At 37.8% G+C, this 20,418-nt stretch overlaps 1 protein-coding gene across 18 annotated transcripts in view; it reads left to right on the forward strand.

The window, feature by feature from the left end:
* DOCK3 (dedicator of cytokinesis 3) overlaps positions 1-20,418 on the forward strand; it is a 224,799-nt gene that overhangs the window by 24,205 nt on the left and 180,176 nt on the right. For 17 of the 18 annotated variants that reach the window (XM_083795736.1, XM_083795732.1, XM_083795743.1 and 14 more), the window contains 4 exons: positions 676-759; positions 12,812-12,852; positions 15,105-15,160; positions 18,845-18,941. In XM_083795736.1, the coding sequence (XP_083651862.1) occupies positions 676-759; positions 12,812-12,852; positions 15,105-15,160; positions 18,845-18,941 (278 nt within the window). Of the gene's footprint in view, positions 1-675; positions 760-12,811; positions 12,853-15,104; positions 15,161-18,844; positions 18,942-20,418 lie in introns of those variants that run through there. The other variant, XM_083795739.1, reaches the window with a different exon arrangement.

The raw sequence follows: 20,418 nt of genomic DNA on the forward strand, positions 1-20,418 counted from the left end.
AATGTATCTTTATACAATACCATATTTGTTTTGCATAGTTTGTTTAGTAATTCTTAGTTGATTTTTGTATTTTCTGAAATATTAGGTTCATATTCTCCCCAGTTAATGAAAACTACTGATACCTTGAAAAATATTTCAGATGTATAATACGATAGTTGTTCAGTGCTTCTGAAAACTACAGATTCCTATGTAGTCCCACATGTATCTAGTTAAACATAATGTACGTTAATATAGGATTTTTGTAGTGTATTAGCTGCACAGATGGTACCTGAGATGGCTTCAACTTGAAGGAAAGTGATTTCAAAGAAAACAAAAGGAAGTCAATGCCAGTAGTCAGGACTGCCTGTTCTATTGATGTAGCAGAGAAGGAATTCTGACACAAGGAAATCTTTGTATCCAGTATGAATCTGGGGTTGGTGATTAAAGTCATTATGAGCCTTGCTTAATTCAAAAGTCTTTTAAAAAGCACAGCTTTTATGCTACTGCTGAGCTTAACTTGTGATAAAGGCCAAAATAAAGATATCTGATGAGGAGAGTTGGCTGACAGGTTTTCTGGGCAGCTGTGTAATAGCTATTTTTGTGTAGGGAATGAGCTAAAGTGCTATGCTTAGAAGAAAAATTCACACACAGGTTCATCCCTCACATGTCTCTCTTTCTTTTTTCCCCACCCTCTAGTGATATGCAGCTTCCGTGGAGTTGTACCGCAAGGCTTAGTCCTGGAACTAGGTGAAACTGTCCAGATCCTAGAGAAATGTGAAGGTAAGTGTGATGTTCAAGTGGGAATCCTATTTTCTATATAAGAATACAAAAATATTTTAATACGGCAGATTTTAATAAATTGCTTGGAAATCATGATGCATCAAAGCACTTGGATAAAAAAAATCTAATCTGACCCACTTTCTGTAGGAAAGGCTGAGTGCTTTTGGCACTAATCCAGTCTGATAGGGGGTCAGTGTGTTTTAAGTTAACCATCTGTCCAGAAAATCTTGAACCCTGACATGATTGTTTTATTGTAATTGGGTCTTGTAATAAATTTTCAGCATGTTAAGTGTAGAATCCTTGTTTCTTTAACTGTATTTTCTCAGTGTTATATATTTCAATTGACTATATCTGTGTTTATTACTTAGAAATATCTGAACACATGAAAGATACTAGTTATGAAGCAGAGTGACAAAGAATTTGCGAACAATGCTGGAGGAAAAAAATGTTTAGGGAGAATTGCTTTGCAGTTACCTTCCTATGTTCTTTTATATCTAAAGGAAAATGCTATTGTAAATGTTATAAATACAGTTCCTTCTTACATGGCTGGAGATGTCTGAATAAATTGCGCAATCCTCTTTTATTCATGTGACTAGTTTGATTGAAGTTGTTGCATTTAAAAGGAGAATTTTTATCTCAACGTTCAGAGTAAGCAAATGGTGTAAAACATTTATTGAGAAATAGGTTGACGAGATACAGTATCAGAATGTTTCACTAAATTCTGAGTTTGAATAATGTAACCTTAATCCTGAAGTGTTAAAAAACAAACTCAAAACACAGATCCACAAATTTGAATTCCAAGTTTACATTCCACAGTGTTGTAGGTTTGTTTTTGTGTTTGTTCAGTTTACTTTCCTTTTTCATCTCCAGTGTTAAAGTTGCTACATAAACCTTTTGCATGCATGTCAGAAGACTGCTTTTCTTCTGTCATGTCTGGAACTCTCTTTTGCTCTTGTCTTATATTCAGGCATTTTGTTTGTTTACCTGCTGACTTAACTCTTTAATGAAAAAGTAACCTAATGTATGCAATTTTCCAGAATAGTAATGGCTTCCTCACTTGCACACATAAAAATTTGAATTAGAGTCTTGCGGCTCAGTGGTGATGTTTAATCCATGGAGAAGCATGCTATAAACAATTGATGTGTTGTTATACACAGGAATTGATAACGTGCTTGTTGGTTTGGTTTTTTTAAGTGTGGTGTAATGGGCTAGGATTTATTCAAACGCTGGATATTGATTATGTTGATTGTCATTTTTTACAAGGTATTGTGAATTAGTACATGGTGCAAGCTGAGGAAAAATTACTTGATGAGGATAATGCAACTCTAAGGGAAAACAGTATATATTGTTGAAAGTGGTCATAATATTTTTCAAACCATTTCCAGTAATCTGGGAAACTTTCAGAACTCTAGGAAATAAAGGCACAATAACAAAGGAGCAGCTTGTTCACAAGAAAGCAAAAGGTTAATCCAGTCTGTCTCTTTACAATGTTACAATAACTGGTCTCTGTGTATTCCCTTTGCTAGTAGTTTTGAGGGCAATTCCTCAAAGGAAGTTTGTGTCAATCTTCAAGTTGTTGAAAAAGGAGGCCCTTGGACAGAGTCCTGGGTGGAAGACATTTGTGCCAGTGATTTTTTTTGCTTGCCTGTGTTTTTTTAAGACCCCTATCCTGTCATTTTGTTTGAGATGCCTTTAGTGTGGACTTCACATATTTAGAAAAAAAAAAAAAAGATTGATTTTATGCAGTTCCAGATGTTATTATAAAAACTAAACTCCTCTAGATATCTAGTGGTGAATGGAGTGAAATCCAGCTGGTGACCGGACACCAGTGGTGTTCTTCAGGGGTCGGTGCTGGGGCTCATCCTCTTTAATATCTTTATTAATGATTTGGATGAGGGAATCGAGCGTACTCTCAGTAAGTTTGCAGACGACACCAAGCTGGGGGAAGTGTCGATCTGCCGGAGGGTAGGAAGGCCCTGCAGAGGGACCTGGACAGGATGGGTCGATGGGCAGAGGGCAATGGGATGAGGTTCAACAAGGCCAAGTGCCAGGTCCTGCACTTTGGCCACAACAACCCTATGCAATGCTATAGGCTTGTCTCCACAACTTTCCTCTCTCTGATCCTCTTTGAGTCATTCCATTTATGATCATGTCACTGAGAGAGAACTGAAACAGTGGTGGTCTGTGCTGTACTTGCCATGCACTGGGAAGGTGAAAGGGTATGGCAACAGTGTGCCACCTACAGACGCTGAAAGGCAGAGCTTTCTAGTCTCAAGTGACAAGGCATGAGTACGTTCGTTGTTTGAGGTGCATGAGGACCGCACAATTAAGAACGCCCTCTCTTTGTGTCACAGTGGCTATTGCCCTGCCACTGACAGTAGCTGTGAGTGGCATTCTAAGTAAACTTACAAAGAGAGTTTTGTCCATTTATTTTTGTTGGTAGGAAGCAGTTTTCTTTAGATTATAAACGCTTGAACTTAAGTGGCTTAACTTAACTTTAATTATTACTTTGAGTTTCCTATATATTCACTGAAAAAAAGAAATGGAAGGTGATGCCTGATGTACCAATTAAAAGAATGTTATCTTACCCACGTGAATTCTGGTATCCACACAAATATTTAGTTGCATGGTTTAATTTTTGTGTATATTAGTAGTTGTGTTCTTAATAAGCGTAATACACATAGTTTCCGTGGACAGCATGGTCAAATGAAGGCTTTCCAGTATCTGGGACAATTAAGAGCAGAGATAGCTTGTAATTAGCTTTTCTTAATTTTGAAGAACTCTGCTTGAGAAGTGGTGCTACTGGTGTGCCATCATGTCTCCAGTGAGATACCCCTTTTTGCTGTTTGCATTTTGTGGAGTGTGCCTGGGGAACTGAAGTAGCTTGGACCCCTGCAGCTGCTGTGGAAAATTTTGCCTGGCTATTCGAACTAGCCTTTTGGAGAGCAGGGGTGGCTTCTGAGTGGCTCTCTATTTGACTAAGGCCAAGATAAAATGCTAAGGTACCGTTCTACATCTTCTGCTTTTGTGGTGGCATCTCTGACTGCATTATTAGCATCTTCCTGTGGTTCTGCTGGCATCAGGCTGCTCCCTGACGTGGTGTTGGCAGCCTGGGCTGGCATTCATCTGCTGCTCATCCTGTCCTGGCGCTGCTGGGAGCACCAGGCTCAGAACAGAGTGGTCTTGGCATTGAGTGGTGGTTGCAGTGTCAGACAGCTTTTGCTAAGCATTGTTGCCATCCCTCTTCTGGGTCGCTTTGAATACTGTTAGCTGCACACAAAGATACCCTGCAAGCAGCTTATGTGCAGATTACATGGTAAAAACAATTATTCGTTGACCAACATGTGCAAAAGATAGCTTTCCTTCAGATGTGAGGGTTACGCACAGCACTGCAAAGTCTTATCAGCGTAAAATTCAGAATGAATAGCTAAGGTGTCTGTGTGTGTATACATATCTATAAAATATATAACCTAATAGATGTATAAGATTATATATATAATTATACCTAATTTAATTAGGTATGCGTGTTGGAATAAAAACTAAATACAGTTCAAAGGTTGAAATTCCCTACTTGGCTTTGGTATTAGCTATTGAGCAGTTTGAAAAAAATGATTGTGAAATGTAATAATTAAATAAAAGTAATTAAATAGTATTCTATAAGATAGTTGCTCATAATAAAATACTTTGGTACAATTTTCATAAAAGAATTCAGGTCTTTTTTCAATAAATTCCTAATTTGGGGTTAAAGATGCAGGGTGCAAGATCATGCTTGAAATTTTTGTTTGGTTTATAGTTAGCTGCAGAAAGTCATAATGTTGTCTGTGATAGTGGCCTCGTAGCTGAAAGTTGTACTTAATGAAACATTTTTTTCTTAAACACAGAAGCCTAGTGACTAAATAAATTATTCTGCCACTTAAATAACAGACATGTTGGGATTGAAGTATTTGAAAAAAGTTGTAAAACACTGAAGATTGTCAGAGTAGCAGAGCTGCACGTTTTAGTTACAGAAACCCCTGGGGTTCTATTTTAATTTTAAAATATTTTTCAGAATTTGAAATTTTGGTTTCACTCTTAATTTTGACCTGGTCACTAGGATGGTAAATAAAGCTGTTCCTAAGGGAGACAGGTATAACTAACTACTGGTGTGCAGCACACTTCGTTTTTGCAGATTTTTGTCCTGAGAATCGCTTCTTGCCCTCTATGGTTTTTAGTAGTTTCTCAGAACAATTGTTGTGAAAGTTTGCTTTTCTTGACAAAATTAAGGTAGTGAAGGAAACTTGGCCTAGGCAAATGTAGTGCCTCAGAGAAACTGCTTCTTGGCCCAAGCTCTGTTTGGAGACCAAGTTGTTTATAACGTGATTGCTGCTGCCTTTTACATCTGATTTCCTCATATTTAAAAATCCAGTCTCCCTTTGAAGAATGCTCAGAACCACTGATGAGCAGGGCACCCTTCTGATGGAGCTTTAAGTAGAGGTAAGGGAGTAGAAGGCTGTTATTGGGTCTGACTTTACTTTGTTGTGTCCCTTGGCACCCTCTGGTTAACAGCTGGGCTGGGTGCTCTATCCCGGTTACTCTTTCGTACCTTTATATTGTAGCAATTGCAACGTGAGACCCTCGTTTTGCCTTGTTTAAGCTTGAGGGTGAATTCTGCTTGGCGTCACGACATCTCTGCTTTGGAAGACTTTAATTAAAGCTTCTAGTTTTTTATCCTAAAATTGGTGTTTTGAAGAGTTTCAGAAAGCATTTTTTTTCCTTGACATGGCACCTCAACAGAGACAAATATAGAATCATAGAATGCCCTGAGTTAGAGGGGACCCATAAGGATCATCAAGTCCAACTCCTGGCACCGCACAGGTCTACCCAGAAGTTTAGACTGTGTGACTAAGTGCACAGTCCAATCTCTTCTTACATTCAGACAGGCTCGGTGCAGTGACTTACTTCACTGGAGAGCCTGTTCCAGTGTGCAACCACCCTCTCAGTGAAGAACCTCTTCCTGATGTCCAGCCTAAACTTCCCCTGCCTCAGCTTAACACTGTTCCCGTGAGTCCTATCACTGGTGATAACAGAGAATAGGTCCCCTGCCCCTCCACTCCCCATTGCGAGGAAGCTGTAGGCCTCGGTGAGGTCTCCCCTCAGCCTCCTCTTCTCCAGGCTGAACAGGCCCAGTGCCCTCAGCCACTCCTCATACATCTTCCCCTCTAGGCCCTTCACCATCTTTGTCGCCCTCCTCTGGACACTCTCCAACAGTTTAATGTCCTTTTTGTACTGTGGTGCCCAGAACTGCACACAGTGCTCGAGGTGAGGCCGCGCAGAGCGGGACAAACACTTCCCTCGACCGACTGGCGATGCCGTGCTTGATGCACCCCAGGGTACGGCTGGCCCTCCTGGCTGCCAGGGCACACTGCTGGCTCACATTCAGCTTGCTGTCAACCACAACCCCCAGATCCCTCTCTGCGGGGCTGCTCTCCAGCATCTCGTTGCCCAGTCTGTACGTATAGCCAGGGTTGCCCTGTCCCAGGTGCAGGACCCGGCACTTGCTTTTGTTAAACTTCATGTGGTTGGTGATCGCCAACCACATATGTATCTGTTATCTATATGATAGATAAAAGGTACTGTCCAGTATGTATCAGTCTTTTTGAAGCTGTATAATTAGTGGAATAAAGGTCTGCTTCCTGACTTAATAAATCCCCACAACCGGTCAGCCCTACAATTTAAATTTAGGTTTGTTTTCATTGTATGCATAAGATCTGGAGTCATGAAATTTAAATTTTGGCCAAAAAATACAAAGCTTTAAGAGAGGAGCTTAATAATGCAAAACGTGATTATCAAATTTCTAGTTAGACTTCACATGGTAATGTTTTAACTGTAGCTGGGAATTCACTACTGGAAAAATTGTCAATTTGTGACGTATCCATGAAATTGTTCTTTATTCTGCTGGCTGGAGAACATGAGGCTGCAGCAAGTATTGGAACATAGGCTTTGCCTGGAGAGCTGGCTTTCAGAGCAGGAGCTTGTGTTACGTATCCCTGTGCTTTCAATATAGTAAATCTGTGGATCTCAGCAGTACAGTATGCTGCTGCTTTCCATCAGCAGACCAAGATGTCCTGGATGCTTGTTTGTGTAATGTTCAGGGTTGTTATTCTGGGTTTTGAGCTAGCTTATTAGTTTCCAAGGCGTTCTAATCATTTTAGAAAAACTTGGTTCTTTTCGGACTGAGGGATGTTAAGTCTTGATTTCTCCAAAGCAAAGCTCAGAAGTGCTAGTCTTTCTGTTCTGGATACATCCTTAATTGTAAAATCAGGGAGGGCTTGATGTATGAAAATAAAAGATAGCATTTCACGTGTGCTTGTCTGCTCAGAGCTGTCTTGTGAGAAACCTCAGCTTTTTACATTCACGGTTAGCCCCAAAGGGGTTTCAGGCAGTTTTGATTGCTGTCTCTGCTGTTCTGGAGATTCAGGACCCTGTCCCTGCTCTCAGATGCTACTACATACTTGAGTTCTTCCACTCTGATGACCTCTCTTGTTGGATAGCCTTGAGACTAGGACAGATTTCCTGAGTGCAGTGAGGAGGCCGTATGTGGATTATTGTCAAGGATTTTGGTTTTGATGCGAATTAAAATCTTCTCTTATTTCAGCCTCTTTTGCCTGAGTCGTTAGGCTGTCCTTTAGAAAGACATGTTCTTTCTTAGTTCTGTTAAACTCAGTGACTAGTCCTGCCCTGCACCCAGCCTGGAGGCATTTTAATGTCAGTCCTGTCCCTGGCCACTTCATGAAATGCTTTCCACTGGGGAAATGTCATTTTCTCAATGGAATTTGAACCTCAGAATTGTGCCTGCAATGGGGACAACTTGAAACTCTGGCAAATGGTGGTCTTTGTTAATTATTAAAACCTGACTTTTTGTGGCATTGTTTTTGCAGGACAATGAAGATTTGTGTTCTTGTGGCAGATTCTACTAGCAGATCTTTCTGTACAAGTTTAAGTTCACAATTTTCCATGAATACTTACATAATTTATTTCCAGAATTCTCTTTGTCATGATGTTATCTATGGAGTTTTTTCCCCTACAGTCTTGGTGTTTCTTTACTCAACTTTAATATTAGAGCTTTAATTTTTCTGGAAAATAGATAAATATCTTCCAATTAATTTGCCTTGTTTTTCTGCTATTGAGTACTCAAAAGGGGATTGGCTTTTTCCATGTGACAGATTTCCTGTTGTTTAACTGGAAATTTGGAAAGGGTTATGAGGTGGCTTTTGGAAAGAATATTGTGTTTTGTTCAAGGTTCTTTCAAAGGGAAAGATCAAAAAACATTGGTAGCTCTTCTAATCTCTCAGATTATGAGACTGAGATATGCAGGTCTGCTTCAGAGCTTCTTTTGCAATTTAGATAGTTTCAGCAGTAATGCAGTCCTGAGTGATACATCTCTGGAAGGAGTGTTTTTTCAGTCCTTATCAACGAGTATGCAGGTTTCTGGAATAAGGCTTCAAGTTTCCCACACTGTGAATTTCCATATGCACAAGTTGTTGTAGGAGGAAATTTAAAAACAAACAAACAAAAAAATGCACACACAACAAATCCACCTTTAAGTAACTTAAGTAAATAACATGTGATGCTAGTATATATGTTTACAATGCGTTTATCTGTCCTGCCTCTTTCAGAGAACTTTCTGAATTCCAGGATTCAGAGGAGCTAGTCAGGAAGCCTAGTAATTCTTGGAGCTGAAAAAGCCCCATAGACAAAGAAAAGGGTAGGGACACATTCTTGCAATATACTGATAAGAATACTGCTACTATTTTTTTCTTTAGCTTTTATTACTGGTCTGCAAGTATCTTACTATGTGAATACATGTATAGACAATGCATTTTGCAAAAAAAGTTTTGAGCAAGTGGTCATCTTAATGTTCAGTGGGAACAGGCATAATTGTGTGCTTTTGTTTTTGTTTTTCTCCAGTACTATTATCCTGGAAATAATTCTTCCTGCAAGTCTCTGAGGGATTATTTTCCTGTGTAGGTTATACAGGGCACAGAGCTATAGATCAGCCTACTTTTCGATTTTCTTGGCTTGTATCAAATATTGTCAGGTAGTATTGAGGAAAACAAGTTGTAAATGATCTTTACCCTGGATTTAGATCTTCCTCCTTAAAAACACAATGATTAGGCTTTATGGTCGGTTAGTTCAGTCACTCTGCTTAGTTTATCTACACTACATTGTGCTGTCAGGTGTAGTAGAGTTCATGGGAAAGCATAGTTGGAATAGCGTTTTAAGATACAGCAACTTGTCCAGAATACACTAGTATGGATATGATTCATTCAATTTTCTTCAGTACTTGGATTAAACTTTGTATTACGCATACTGAAAATGAAAACCATGAGGTGTCCAGATCAGTTAGGTTAAGAAAGTGTATGCAATTCCTACTGCAACAATTTGTTTTACTGAGGTGTTATGTCCATCACGCTATCAATTTTGTAAATAAGTAAAACAAAAATTGTTTTACATCACCGCTCATCAAAATCTATCCATTAGACAGCCTTGTTGTGACACTTCCCTATAAATACACATCGGCACTGTATTAAGTCCAAAAGGCTGCATTTATCCCTAGCTTCTCCAAGCAGATGCAACAGTACTTTCCTCAATTGTTACCGTGCTCAGGTAACAGTAGGCTCATTCTGTGCAATCTTCCTGTGTGATCATTTAAATAAAAAACTATGCTTGCAGCACTATCTGTATCACTGAAGGTATTTCTGTCCATTCTTCATCATTTTATTTACTTTTGACTATGATATAAACCTGAAATTAGTCAGACTTGCTTGTGATATACTTGGTGTTCCCCTTCCTATCCTGTATAGGATGCTGTTTAGAATGGTGCTTCTAATAGACTGATTTTTGGTGTCCTTATAGGAAATCATGTCATATAGTATGAGTATCCCATGGGCTGGTTCAGATCAGCTGTCCCAGCTGTGTCCCCTGCCACCTTCTTGCCCAGCCCGAGCCTACTTGCTGGGTGCAGCAGAGTGGGGAGACAGACAGCCTCAATGTTGTTCACATGCTGTTATGCAGGAGCCAAAACATTGCTCTGCTATCAGCACTGGCTTAGCCACCGATCCACAACACGGCACCATACAGGCTGCTGTGAAGAATGTTAGCTCCATCCCAGCACATCCAGTACAGGGATTCATTTTTGTAAAACAGTTATCTACCTGCCTTCCTCTAGGCTATCCACTAGGTCGAGCAGATTGAGAATATTCTTTGCTGTTGGAAAAGAAAATGGGGAGCATCATGTATGTGAAGCAGTCCGTTTGTAGAGGATGTTGGTGTTCTAAATTTGGTCTTATGCATTAACTTCATCTGTCCTCAAATTCTTACTAATTCATAGTAATTACTGGAAAGTTAATCTGTTCAAATTGTAGATGCTCACAATTGTTGATTAATATTAACTTATTCACAATATTCATGTCACTTCATAGACAAGTTCTTCTGTTTCTGAATTTTAAAATCTTTCTCACCATTTCATTTAAGTCAGTAGCCTTTAAAGGAAATGTATCACTAGAGAATGAACGACATAATTCTAAAGTAGTAGCACTTGGCTGTAGTATGGTAATATCTAAAAACGTTAGCACTGAGGTCTAACTGTGTAGTGCACATAGTGATCACAAATAACTGAAGCAGCTCCCTGGATTCGATGGCTGTCATGATTAATCCTCTAAAATAAATATTCTTTAAAAGATCTGGTTAGATCACTATGAATGTATTTAAGACTAATTTTAAGAATACAGGTTTAGTTCATTGTAGTCAATAACGTAATGCAGATGCAATTTTCTACATCTATTTAAAAATAAAAAAGCAATGTACCTTTTCTTATTGCTTTGACTTTGAGATACAGAATGAGGTTTCAGTGGTGTTCATTGTAAGCAAATAAGGAATTATATCCTACAAGTTAGTGCTTTGAAGTACTGGTGAGCTCTTCCATCTACTGCATCTTGCTTGTGAGGAGGTGGAGGAAACTTAAAACAGAGAAGGGTGATTCTAAAAATACTGTACTGCACTGAGAAAGAAAAAAGAAAGGACAGCCAAGATCTGGAGAGCCTGATCTCCAAGATTGAAGGGAAATGTGCAGGTTTTCAAATGTATAAAAGTACCTACAAAAGGGAAGTCAACAAAATATTTCCATGTTCTCAATAATAATAATAATTCTGGATTCAAATAGCGGCAGGGAAAATTCAGATTATAAAGTACGAATGTATTGTCTGAGCCGCTGAGGCAGATTGTGTGGTGAGGATGTACCATCTCCCCTTGGCAGAAATAAACACTCTGCCTTTCAAGTACTATCCCAAAATGTTGCTTTTACATGCAGTCTTCTTGGCTGATGCTGGTTATTGTGAGAAATTTATTCTGAAAGGATTCATGTACAGCACCATCACTTTCAAACCAGTCTTGCTGGAGTAGCAGGATGTTCATGTACTGTTTGTGGTTATATGCTTATATTGATGTGATTGCCATGAAGTTTGACCAACTAAGAAATAAATTGAAAACAATTTTATTTTGCAATGTAAACAATGCCATGGGGAAATTTTGGCATTATATCCTATTTACATAAGGAATTTGTATAATAGGGATGCTTTTTTTTCATACTAGGATTTATGAATGCCTTGAATTCATCAGTTTTCTTTTATATGGATTCAAGTTTCTTTACAAAAAGAAGTCAAGACTAGGAGGCTGTCCTGAAAATAAAATCAAGGCTCGCTGAGTCTCTAAATGAGTCATGTCATAACTCAGCCAAAAATAGTGCCTTTTCTGAGGTAGACAAAATACACAGTTACTTTCTTTTCTTCTCTATTCTCCATAGCAAATCGCTGACCGGTTCTCCTAGTGCTCTTCTACATGCTACAGATATTAAATTATATCTGTCCTATACAGAAAAAAATAAAACTAGGAAGTTGCTGGGAAAACTACTTGGAGGAATTTTTATGGCCCATAGATTTGGATTATGTGTAGTCGCTGAGTTGTATCACATGTTGGCTGTTGCCTGTCTGAGCGCTGGGCCACGGTAGGAGAGCAGCCTACAGGCGGTTGTGCTTGCCGCTTGCCACCCCCCGTTTACCGAACTGGCCAGAGGCTCCTGATGGCTGGGGCTGCGCAGGCCTCCTCCCAGCCAGCGTCCTGGCACGCTCCTTCGGAACACCGCACGGGAGCCTGGCCTCAGGTCTTCAGGTCTGGCCTCGGGTGCTGGGGCTGAAGCATCAGACCCAAATCTGAGGAGAGCAGTAGATTTTTAATGATGATATGAGGCAGTTTTGTGTCTTATGAAGTGGAAGAGCTGCTCACCCACCGTGACAACTTGAGTGTGCTCCTTTTCTGTGGTTAAACTAGGTGGTGTTTTCAGCACTTTTTTATCAGGTGAATCGTTGTCTTGCATGGAGTGACATTAATTTCACTTGTGCAAAATAGAAATAATTGGGTTCTTCTGTTTGACTTGCAGCCTTTGTAGCTTTTACTTCTGATATATTGTCCTATCTGGTTCTGTTATCTGATGGGGGATGCAAGAATTAGTAATTGGATTTGTGAAATTAAATCCTGAAGTCTTTTCTGTGGTCTCACAGGTATACATAAGACCAGACATATGCAAAGGATTTATCATTGTTTAAACAAAGTTAGAAATGTATAATAGCTCTTCCTGTCTTTTAAGGGACAGGTTTGGGCAGCCTGGATTTTTTTGGTTCAGATAAACACTAGGAAGAGACTCCTGTATCAGCGTGTAAGAAAAATGTTCACTGCATGAGCGCTGAACACATCTTTCTAACTGACTTATGACTGTGAGTAAAGCGACAAAGTGTATATTAAGCTGCTTTTACTCCTGGTGGGAATAAATAGGACTATTCCAAGTTCTTGATTGCTTATCATTGTTGCAGAGCAGGAAAAAAAAGTTGAAAAAATTTGACATGTGAGGCACAGTGGGTTTTTGAGATGATCTCAGTGATTGCACAGTTTTCAGTCAGCTTGCTTCTATGTAAAGCCAACAATACCAGAATTTAATGTAGCGTGTTTTGTCTGATTTTAGGCTGGTACAGAGGTGTTTCCATTAAGAAGCCCAATGTAAAGGTAAGTGTGAACAATTTTTTTTAAGTTAGATTTACTACTTTGCTCTTGCAACCCCTGTAAACTCTTAGTTTTCCCTGTGCTCAGGATTTTAATTAAATCTAATCCTGCCACTTTCTTCATGTGGCAGGATTAGATTTATTTTCTAAATTGAGATCAATACTTGTCACCCCCAAAAAATCAGAATTTTATCCAGTTTGAGCCTCTCTCTACTGCTCCCAAGAAAACAGTAGAATGGTGATGCGCTTGCACTCCTTAATTCAGGATTTTTTAAGAACACATTTAAAATTTTATTATTCTAAAACAATTTTGGAAAAAGTCTGAGAAAGTTTGTTTTAGACTTTTACAGCTTAACCAACGCATTTGGTTGTTTTTCCAGTGATACTCTGTTTTGCTCTTTTTTAACTTTTTCAGCTTTTTCAACTGTTCTGATACGAATGCATGTATATTTATGTAAATGTATGTATCCAAACATGTAAATAGTTTCTCCTATGTAAACATCATTTCATTGTCTTTTGTTATAAATATAGCTTGTATTTAAAAAGAAAAGAGTATCGGATTCTCATGTGTAACAGATCACTGTTTTCCTGATGTTACCAGCATTATGTTTGCAGAAGCGTAATCCTCTCTTAACGGAACAGCCTATACTTATTTTGTGTGCGTTGGTACACTTATGCTTGAGTATGTGTTCAGTTTTGATAAGAGAGCCCTTCAAACCTTCCTTGGTTTCTTAGGTAACTAGCACAGGATCACTGATAGAGACATTAAGTATTGGAAGTGAACCAAACAAGAAACTGAATTAGCGTTTTTTTCCTTTTCTAGATATTCATATGGCTGAAAGCATGAACGGTTACTTTTTTTCCTGATGAAGTCATTCCTTTGTTCATCCCTTCTCCTTCTGCAGTGTCAGTCTTGCCTGTCCAAAGGAAGGAATTTTTCTTAGCATTTTGAATAAGCTTTACTTAGTATTCGTTTCAAAACCCTCACCATCCTGAAAATTTTTCTTCCTTTTATACAGGTTTTAAAGCGGTAAAAATTTAAAGCTCAAGCTTGATTACTGAAATTCTTCTGAGTCCGTCTGCTGTTTTTCACCTGCAGATTAACAATGCTGATCTTGTATTCCCCACTGAAGATGTAGATTTACCATTCTTACAGGCTGAGGTTGATCTGAGCATTTGGGGCTGTCATTTTTACAGAGATAATGGAATGCAATGAAAACTTCGGTTAAATTACTTTTCTCCATGTCTCATCTCACAAGAACTGGCTGGCACAGGCAAGGTTAGAATCCAGCTGTCATGGGAACAGCAAAAGGCAAATACCCAGAGCTGCCCTGGATGGGTTCAGACAGTTCTTTGTGGGGAAAGAGGGAGGAAAGAAGGGAAAAAGATAGCCCCAGGCTATGCAAATAATGCAGTATGTTCTTCAATGAAAGACTGGTATGGGAGCTAGACACAAATTCGATGGTGGGCTCTTTGGTTTTTGTTTTTGTTTTTAAGCCTACGTTGTTGTCGTTTAATGTAATGCAGCATGCTGGCAGGTAGGCATGCTCTGGAATCATGCTGATGCCATGCTGTGAAATGCCCAATAGGTATTTTGCTAGCTGTGCTGGCTAGCTTACATCTCTCCAGTAAATGTCCTTGGTAGGTAGTACTGGTACTCATGCCTTTCTGCTAACTGCAAGCTGTGTGCTTCTCAGAACTCATCCCACTTGTCACATCTTTTGACTACTTGCTTATCACCTATTAGCAGATTATTGTTCTCACACAGTCTTTGCAGCAGGAAGAAATTTTTTTAAGCATAGGTCTTTTCTCTCAATCTTGTCCATTCCAAGGCAGCTGGGTAGGATTAGAATGGCACCTTTTCATTTGGTCATAGTTGGCTTACCTATTATTTTTATACCAGAGCATATTTCCTAGAGAACAGTGTTTCTGAACATTTTAGGAGATTTTGTGAATGAAAAGTGCTTTGTATAAGTCTTTTTATTATGTTTTTATTGAATAGACTTGCAAAACTTCGTTCTGAAGAAACTGGTCTCTTGAAGATGGAGGTTTGACTCAGAGTGCTGTCCTGTCCTAAAATGGATTAGAATAATCGTGTCCAATTTGAATGTTGACTTTTGACTGTGGTAGTGTCTTTGACACAGTAATAGATGGGTTTTAATATGGTATATTGGCAATTATATGTTGTGGAATAGAATATAAATGCTAAAAACTGCAAGTGTACTTTTCTAATTTACAGGCTTTTCTCTCTTACAGGGGATTTTTCCTGCAAACTATATTCACTTGAAAAAGGCAATTGTCAGTAACAGAGGGTAAGTGTTTTTCCTTAAACTATAATTTTTCTTGTTTAGAAGGGAATCTAAGAAATAGTTATTAAAACTTACGGAATGGTTTTAGTTTATTTTAGTTTTTGTGTTTACTAAGTTTTGAAATTTAAATGTTATCCTGTAGAGCTCTGTTATAAAATGACTGGTTTTCTTTATGTTCTTTAACGTTACAAGAACCAGTTTTATTTACTCCTGTTCACTTTCACTCATAAAATCTTGACTTCAGAGGTATCATCTGAAATGCACATGTTTTAAAGAATTCCATTTATGTTTTTCATTTCTTACTGCTCCTCAGTGGCAGAATTCTATATTCTGTTGTTTGCTATGGGGGCACTGGCATGTAGGCAGCAGATCTCACTTCTCAACAGATTTTCAACAAAATATAGCTGACAAGGTAACCATGTTAATTGGAAACTTCAAAAGCATCTAACCCCCACACCTCACCCCAACGAATGACTGAAGTACACTCTGCTGAAAATCTTTTACCTTTGCTGTAACAGGAAGGCTTATTAGGTTTAATTTAGTTAATGTGAATGGCAATGCTGATGGCAACATAACATCAGACTTTACTGTATGTAGGCTCTATAACCTGCAAAGTTTCCTGAGATTAACTGAGGCTCCTCAAATCAATATCCTGCATGGTTATGGATGCTTTTACCTGCATTTCCTAGATTAGGACAACTGTGGGGAGATTTAGAAGCGCAGTATTTCATTAGTGATCCAAGGTGGCCGATGAAATGTGGGATATAAAAAGCATTAAATGTCATTTAATGAAGTGCCTGTAGAAAAATATTTGACTTCTAATAATCTTAAATTGTGTGATTAGTCTCAAATGACTGAGTGAAGTTTGTAAAGGCAGCTGTAGTATTGATGCTTCTTCACTTTGGGGTGTAATCAAATCTATCTTTTGTGTAGAATGACTATTCCTAACATGTACTCTCCTTAGGGGGAAGAATACTTTCCTGCAATTTATGGTTATTAGTACTTAATGTTAGTTCAGAATTTTTAAAGGGCAACCTCTTCAGGATATTTGGATACTTACTAGGATAATTAATGTAATTTTTTTGAAGTATCTATCTAAGATTAGTATACCAATTGATACAACAGAACATAATACAGTTCCAAATCAGAGCTCATGGTCACTGTCATGTTTTGGTAAAAGAAATTCTGCATCTGTATTTAAGAATATATTCAAAGTGCCAGTATAAACACTTGCCAAATAATAAAGCATGGTATATACTGTTCTTGTATTTGGGTCAAAAATGCAATGCAGTGTCATTAATATGTAGGTGTAATATGGAGGAAGTTATAGTTATGGGAATGCAAAGCATTTTATTGAAATGGTTAAGTATAGTCCTGGTAGGCATTCATTTTAAATCCAGCCATACTATTGAAGGCTAATCTTCCAAAAAGGTTTATCTTTCAACGATGCCAAGAGTTTGTAAATCCATTTGCAAAAATAATCTTTAGAAGAACTTTGTCCTTTGGTTTTAATATTTTTTTCCCATATTAGCTGAAGTATGTTTTTGTCCTTTAGTTTTGTATGGTTTCCTAAAGGAATGCTGAGCTATTTTGAATCCATTCCCTTTAATAGCATTTTCAAAGATCTGAAAAGAACTGAATTTTCAGCTAGAAGTGGTTGTGGCATCTTTTTAATGTTAGTATCAATCAAACTTTTGGTGGTGTATACTAAATGCAGAACCTTTGTTTGACCATTGAAATGATCTTTGAATATGAGCTAAATAAGTAGTGAGCTCTTCGTGTTCGTAGTATCATACTTGAGATCACAAGCATATTCTGTGGAGATGTATTAAAACATGAATTCAGATTTACTAGTCTTTCATTGTGGCCAAATTTGAAGAAGGAAAAAAAGTGTAGTAGTATAATAGGGCACAGTCAGTGTTTCAGTGGGAATGGTAAGGTCATTGGCATAATAATAGAAAAAGTTGTGATTTGTGTTACTATCCTGGTACGTATGAATTGGTGCTTTCCAGTCCTAGCTTTAATGAGTTCAATGTATACCTAATATGGCCATGCCAGGTTTTTAAGATAGTGATGTTTCTAATGTATGTATATTTTAGATCTTAACATGAGATTTACTTATGTTGTTGATGTGAATTTGTCTTTTTGGTAGCTTGGAAACGAAAAATTGAAGCTTTTTCTTGATAACTTTTCTACTCCAAGAGTACCTTAACCTAAATTACTTTGTGACTCTAAGTTGGAAAAGACCTTCAAGATCACCAAGTCCAACTGTCAGCCTGATATACTGAGTCCCATTGCTAAACTACATACCTTATGCCATGTCCACACATTTCTTAAATACCTCCAGGGATGGGGGCTCTGCCACTGCCCTAAGCAGCCTGTACCAATGCTTGATTGCACTCTCTGTGAACAAATTCTTTCTTGTATCCAATTTAAACCTCCTTAGGCACAACTTGATCCAGCTGTCTGCTTCATCCTCCTCCCTCCACATTGCATTTGGCCTTAGCTAATGAGGCACAATGATTAGTAGTAAAATTTTCAAAAGAGAAGTACTATAATGCTATCATACTATTTTTAATGATGTTCTCAAAAAAAAATACATACCACCAAACAACCCACAACCTTTCAGAATTAAGTACATCTCATTGTTCTCATGTTTACGTGTTAGCATTCATTTAGCTCTGCACAGGGGGTAGAAGAAATAGTCTAAATTGTTTATGGAGTGGGGAGTTTGTAGCTTCCCTTCTGACGAATTTCAAAATAGCTATGTGCATGGCTGTACTGCTAAAGAGGAAGGGCTGTGTGTCTTTCACCTGTGTTGCTGGATGTGCTGCAGAGACTCTTACTTGACACAACCTGTCCCAAAACACCTTGTGAGCCAGTGTTTTTCAGTGGCAATATGCTAGGAGCTATGGAAAATTCTTCCAACAAGATGTGCTTCAGAAATATTTTTTATTTTTAATGCTCCCTCTTTTAAAAATTGCTGAAAGATCAGAAGCTTGAAATAGACCTTATTTTTACAGTGTTTCACGTTTTTCTGTAATGCCATTCAAAATAAATGGCAAGTCAGGGCACTCATGACTCAGATAGTATAATGTGTTACAATGCATACATTAGTTACCACATTCTTGCATCTTAGTGTAATGATAGAAGACAGCACACTATACTTCTTTAATTGGAAAGGAAGACCTTGACCACACACAAAAGGACAAGTTCTATTCTTTTGATTAGAGGATAGCCTACTCAGGTTTCCTGTCCAATATTGAAAAGTCTTCTGGATAGGAAGGGTTCAAAGATGGAAGATCTTTCAGGTAATTGATTATATTGGACAACATATTGGAGGTGAAAAATGGATTGGACTGGTTTAGATGGAAGGAACACAAACTGAAGGACCCCGTTTACAGGCAAAATAACGTAACATGCTGTAATCACAAAAAGTGTTTTCATTGACCTTAATTGGAATAATTTAAATATTGAACACGTAACTAGAAAATTCTTCAATTAAGCACATTCTTGTTGAATATAGTGGAGGAAGAGTTAATATGATACGGGAGTTGCTTCAGTGTTACAACAGACAAAATGTTCCTCTTAAAATATTTTCCTTTATGTTCAGAGATCAAAAAAAGATCAAGTTTCAGCATTTTGCAAATGACTGCTACCTTTACTAATATTTTCCCTCTTGTCTAGGCAATATGAAACAGTTGTTCCACTTGAAGATTCTGTTGTGACTGAAGTCACAGCAACACTACAGGAATGGGCTGTGCTCTGGAAACAGCTGTATGTGGTAAGAACAGTACCCTTCTCATTGTACGCTGTTTTTCAAGCAGAAGAGATGCATTGCATGCATTCCAGTCCAATAGGAAAAAATCATAAAATAAGAGTTGTTAAATTCATTTTGTCTGGTGTAGGGGGGGGAGTGCCTAATTGTGGAATCACTGGTGATATGAACTTCAAATGGGCTGTGCTGGAAACTTCAGCAGTTTTTGAAATCTTGCCTTCAGATCTGAAAGCTTCATAGTTTAAAATATAGGTTTTAACGTGTTCTTAATTAAGTAAGAAATAGGATGTGTGTTTAGGAACACAAAATTAAAGGTTTGAGTCCCTTCAAAGAATTACTCAGTGCAGTCTGCATTTGTTTTAGCATCTGGGGTTTGAAAGAAGAGGTCAGACAAAAGACTTTCCACAGTATTGTTCCTTCCTCTGTTAAAAATGAACATTCAAATATTATCCTCATCTATTTTATATAATTTTCAGTTGCTACCACATAATGTGGTGACATTTTCTTTGCTTTCATTTTTATTCATATTATACTTTTTTTTATGGCCAAGTCCTATGGAACAGCAAATAAGAAAATTGCACGTTTGAAAGTATTTTTTTCCTGTTCTATTTATTTATATTTTTTCTTAGTAATTTTAAGCCATAACTGTAGGATTAGGGTCAAGAACTGTAGGTGATACAGGCATGAGTTTCCTTTTTTCACTTACCTTACAGAAATACCTCTATGTAGAGTTTAGCTTCCTTATCTAAACCTGAAATGCCAGTATTTAGCTATCTAGGAAATGCAACCAGAAAAGATCAATTAAATGAGTCTAGTGTATCTGTAACACAGCAAGCCATGTTCCTTACTCCCTTCAAAAAGATTCCCTTCAAAAAGCAATCGAGTCTATTATGAAATTAGCTTTCTTTTTGTTACTCCCACTTCTTCTAACCTCTTCTATGATGGCACATGGTATATACAATCTTTTAATATTTCTCTTAACCTAGTACTACTTGTTTTTTCCATTCCAAATACTTACCTCTCTGGTGTATGTGAATAAAGTGATCTTTTCTGTTTTCTTTGTGTAAGATAGATTCTTTTCTCTCCCTGGTGTCTTATGAAGAAGGCAACAGTAGTATACTGACAGTAGTATTGAATTTGAGAAAAGGGAATTGTTTTACTTACAAATGGGTTGAACTTCCTTTCTACTAATCTATTTCTTTTTGATCACTAAAACTAATTCTTGAGGGGAGGGAGAAAGAAAGCTGTAGCTATAAACTTTCAGTTAATGATTTTATTTCTGGGACTGCTTTCTATTCTAGCTCATTATACTTATAACATTGCTCACAACATTATTGTATTCTTAAATAACAGGGGAAAGAATTTACTGTTTTTGTGTGACTTTGGAAGTAGGCATCTGTTTAAAAACCAGTTGGCAAAGCTTCGGAGTGGAAAAAAGCTTTTTTTTCCTGAAATCATACAAAAATAAAAATAAAATTATAAT

Source organism: Anser anser (assembly GCF_964211835.1).
Source record: "Anser anser genome assembly, chromosome: 12".
Classification (NCBI taxonomy): domain Eukaryota; kingdom Metazoa; phylum Chordata; class Aves; order Anseriformes; family Anatidae; genus Anser; species Anser anser.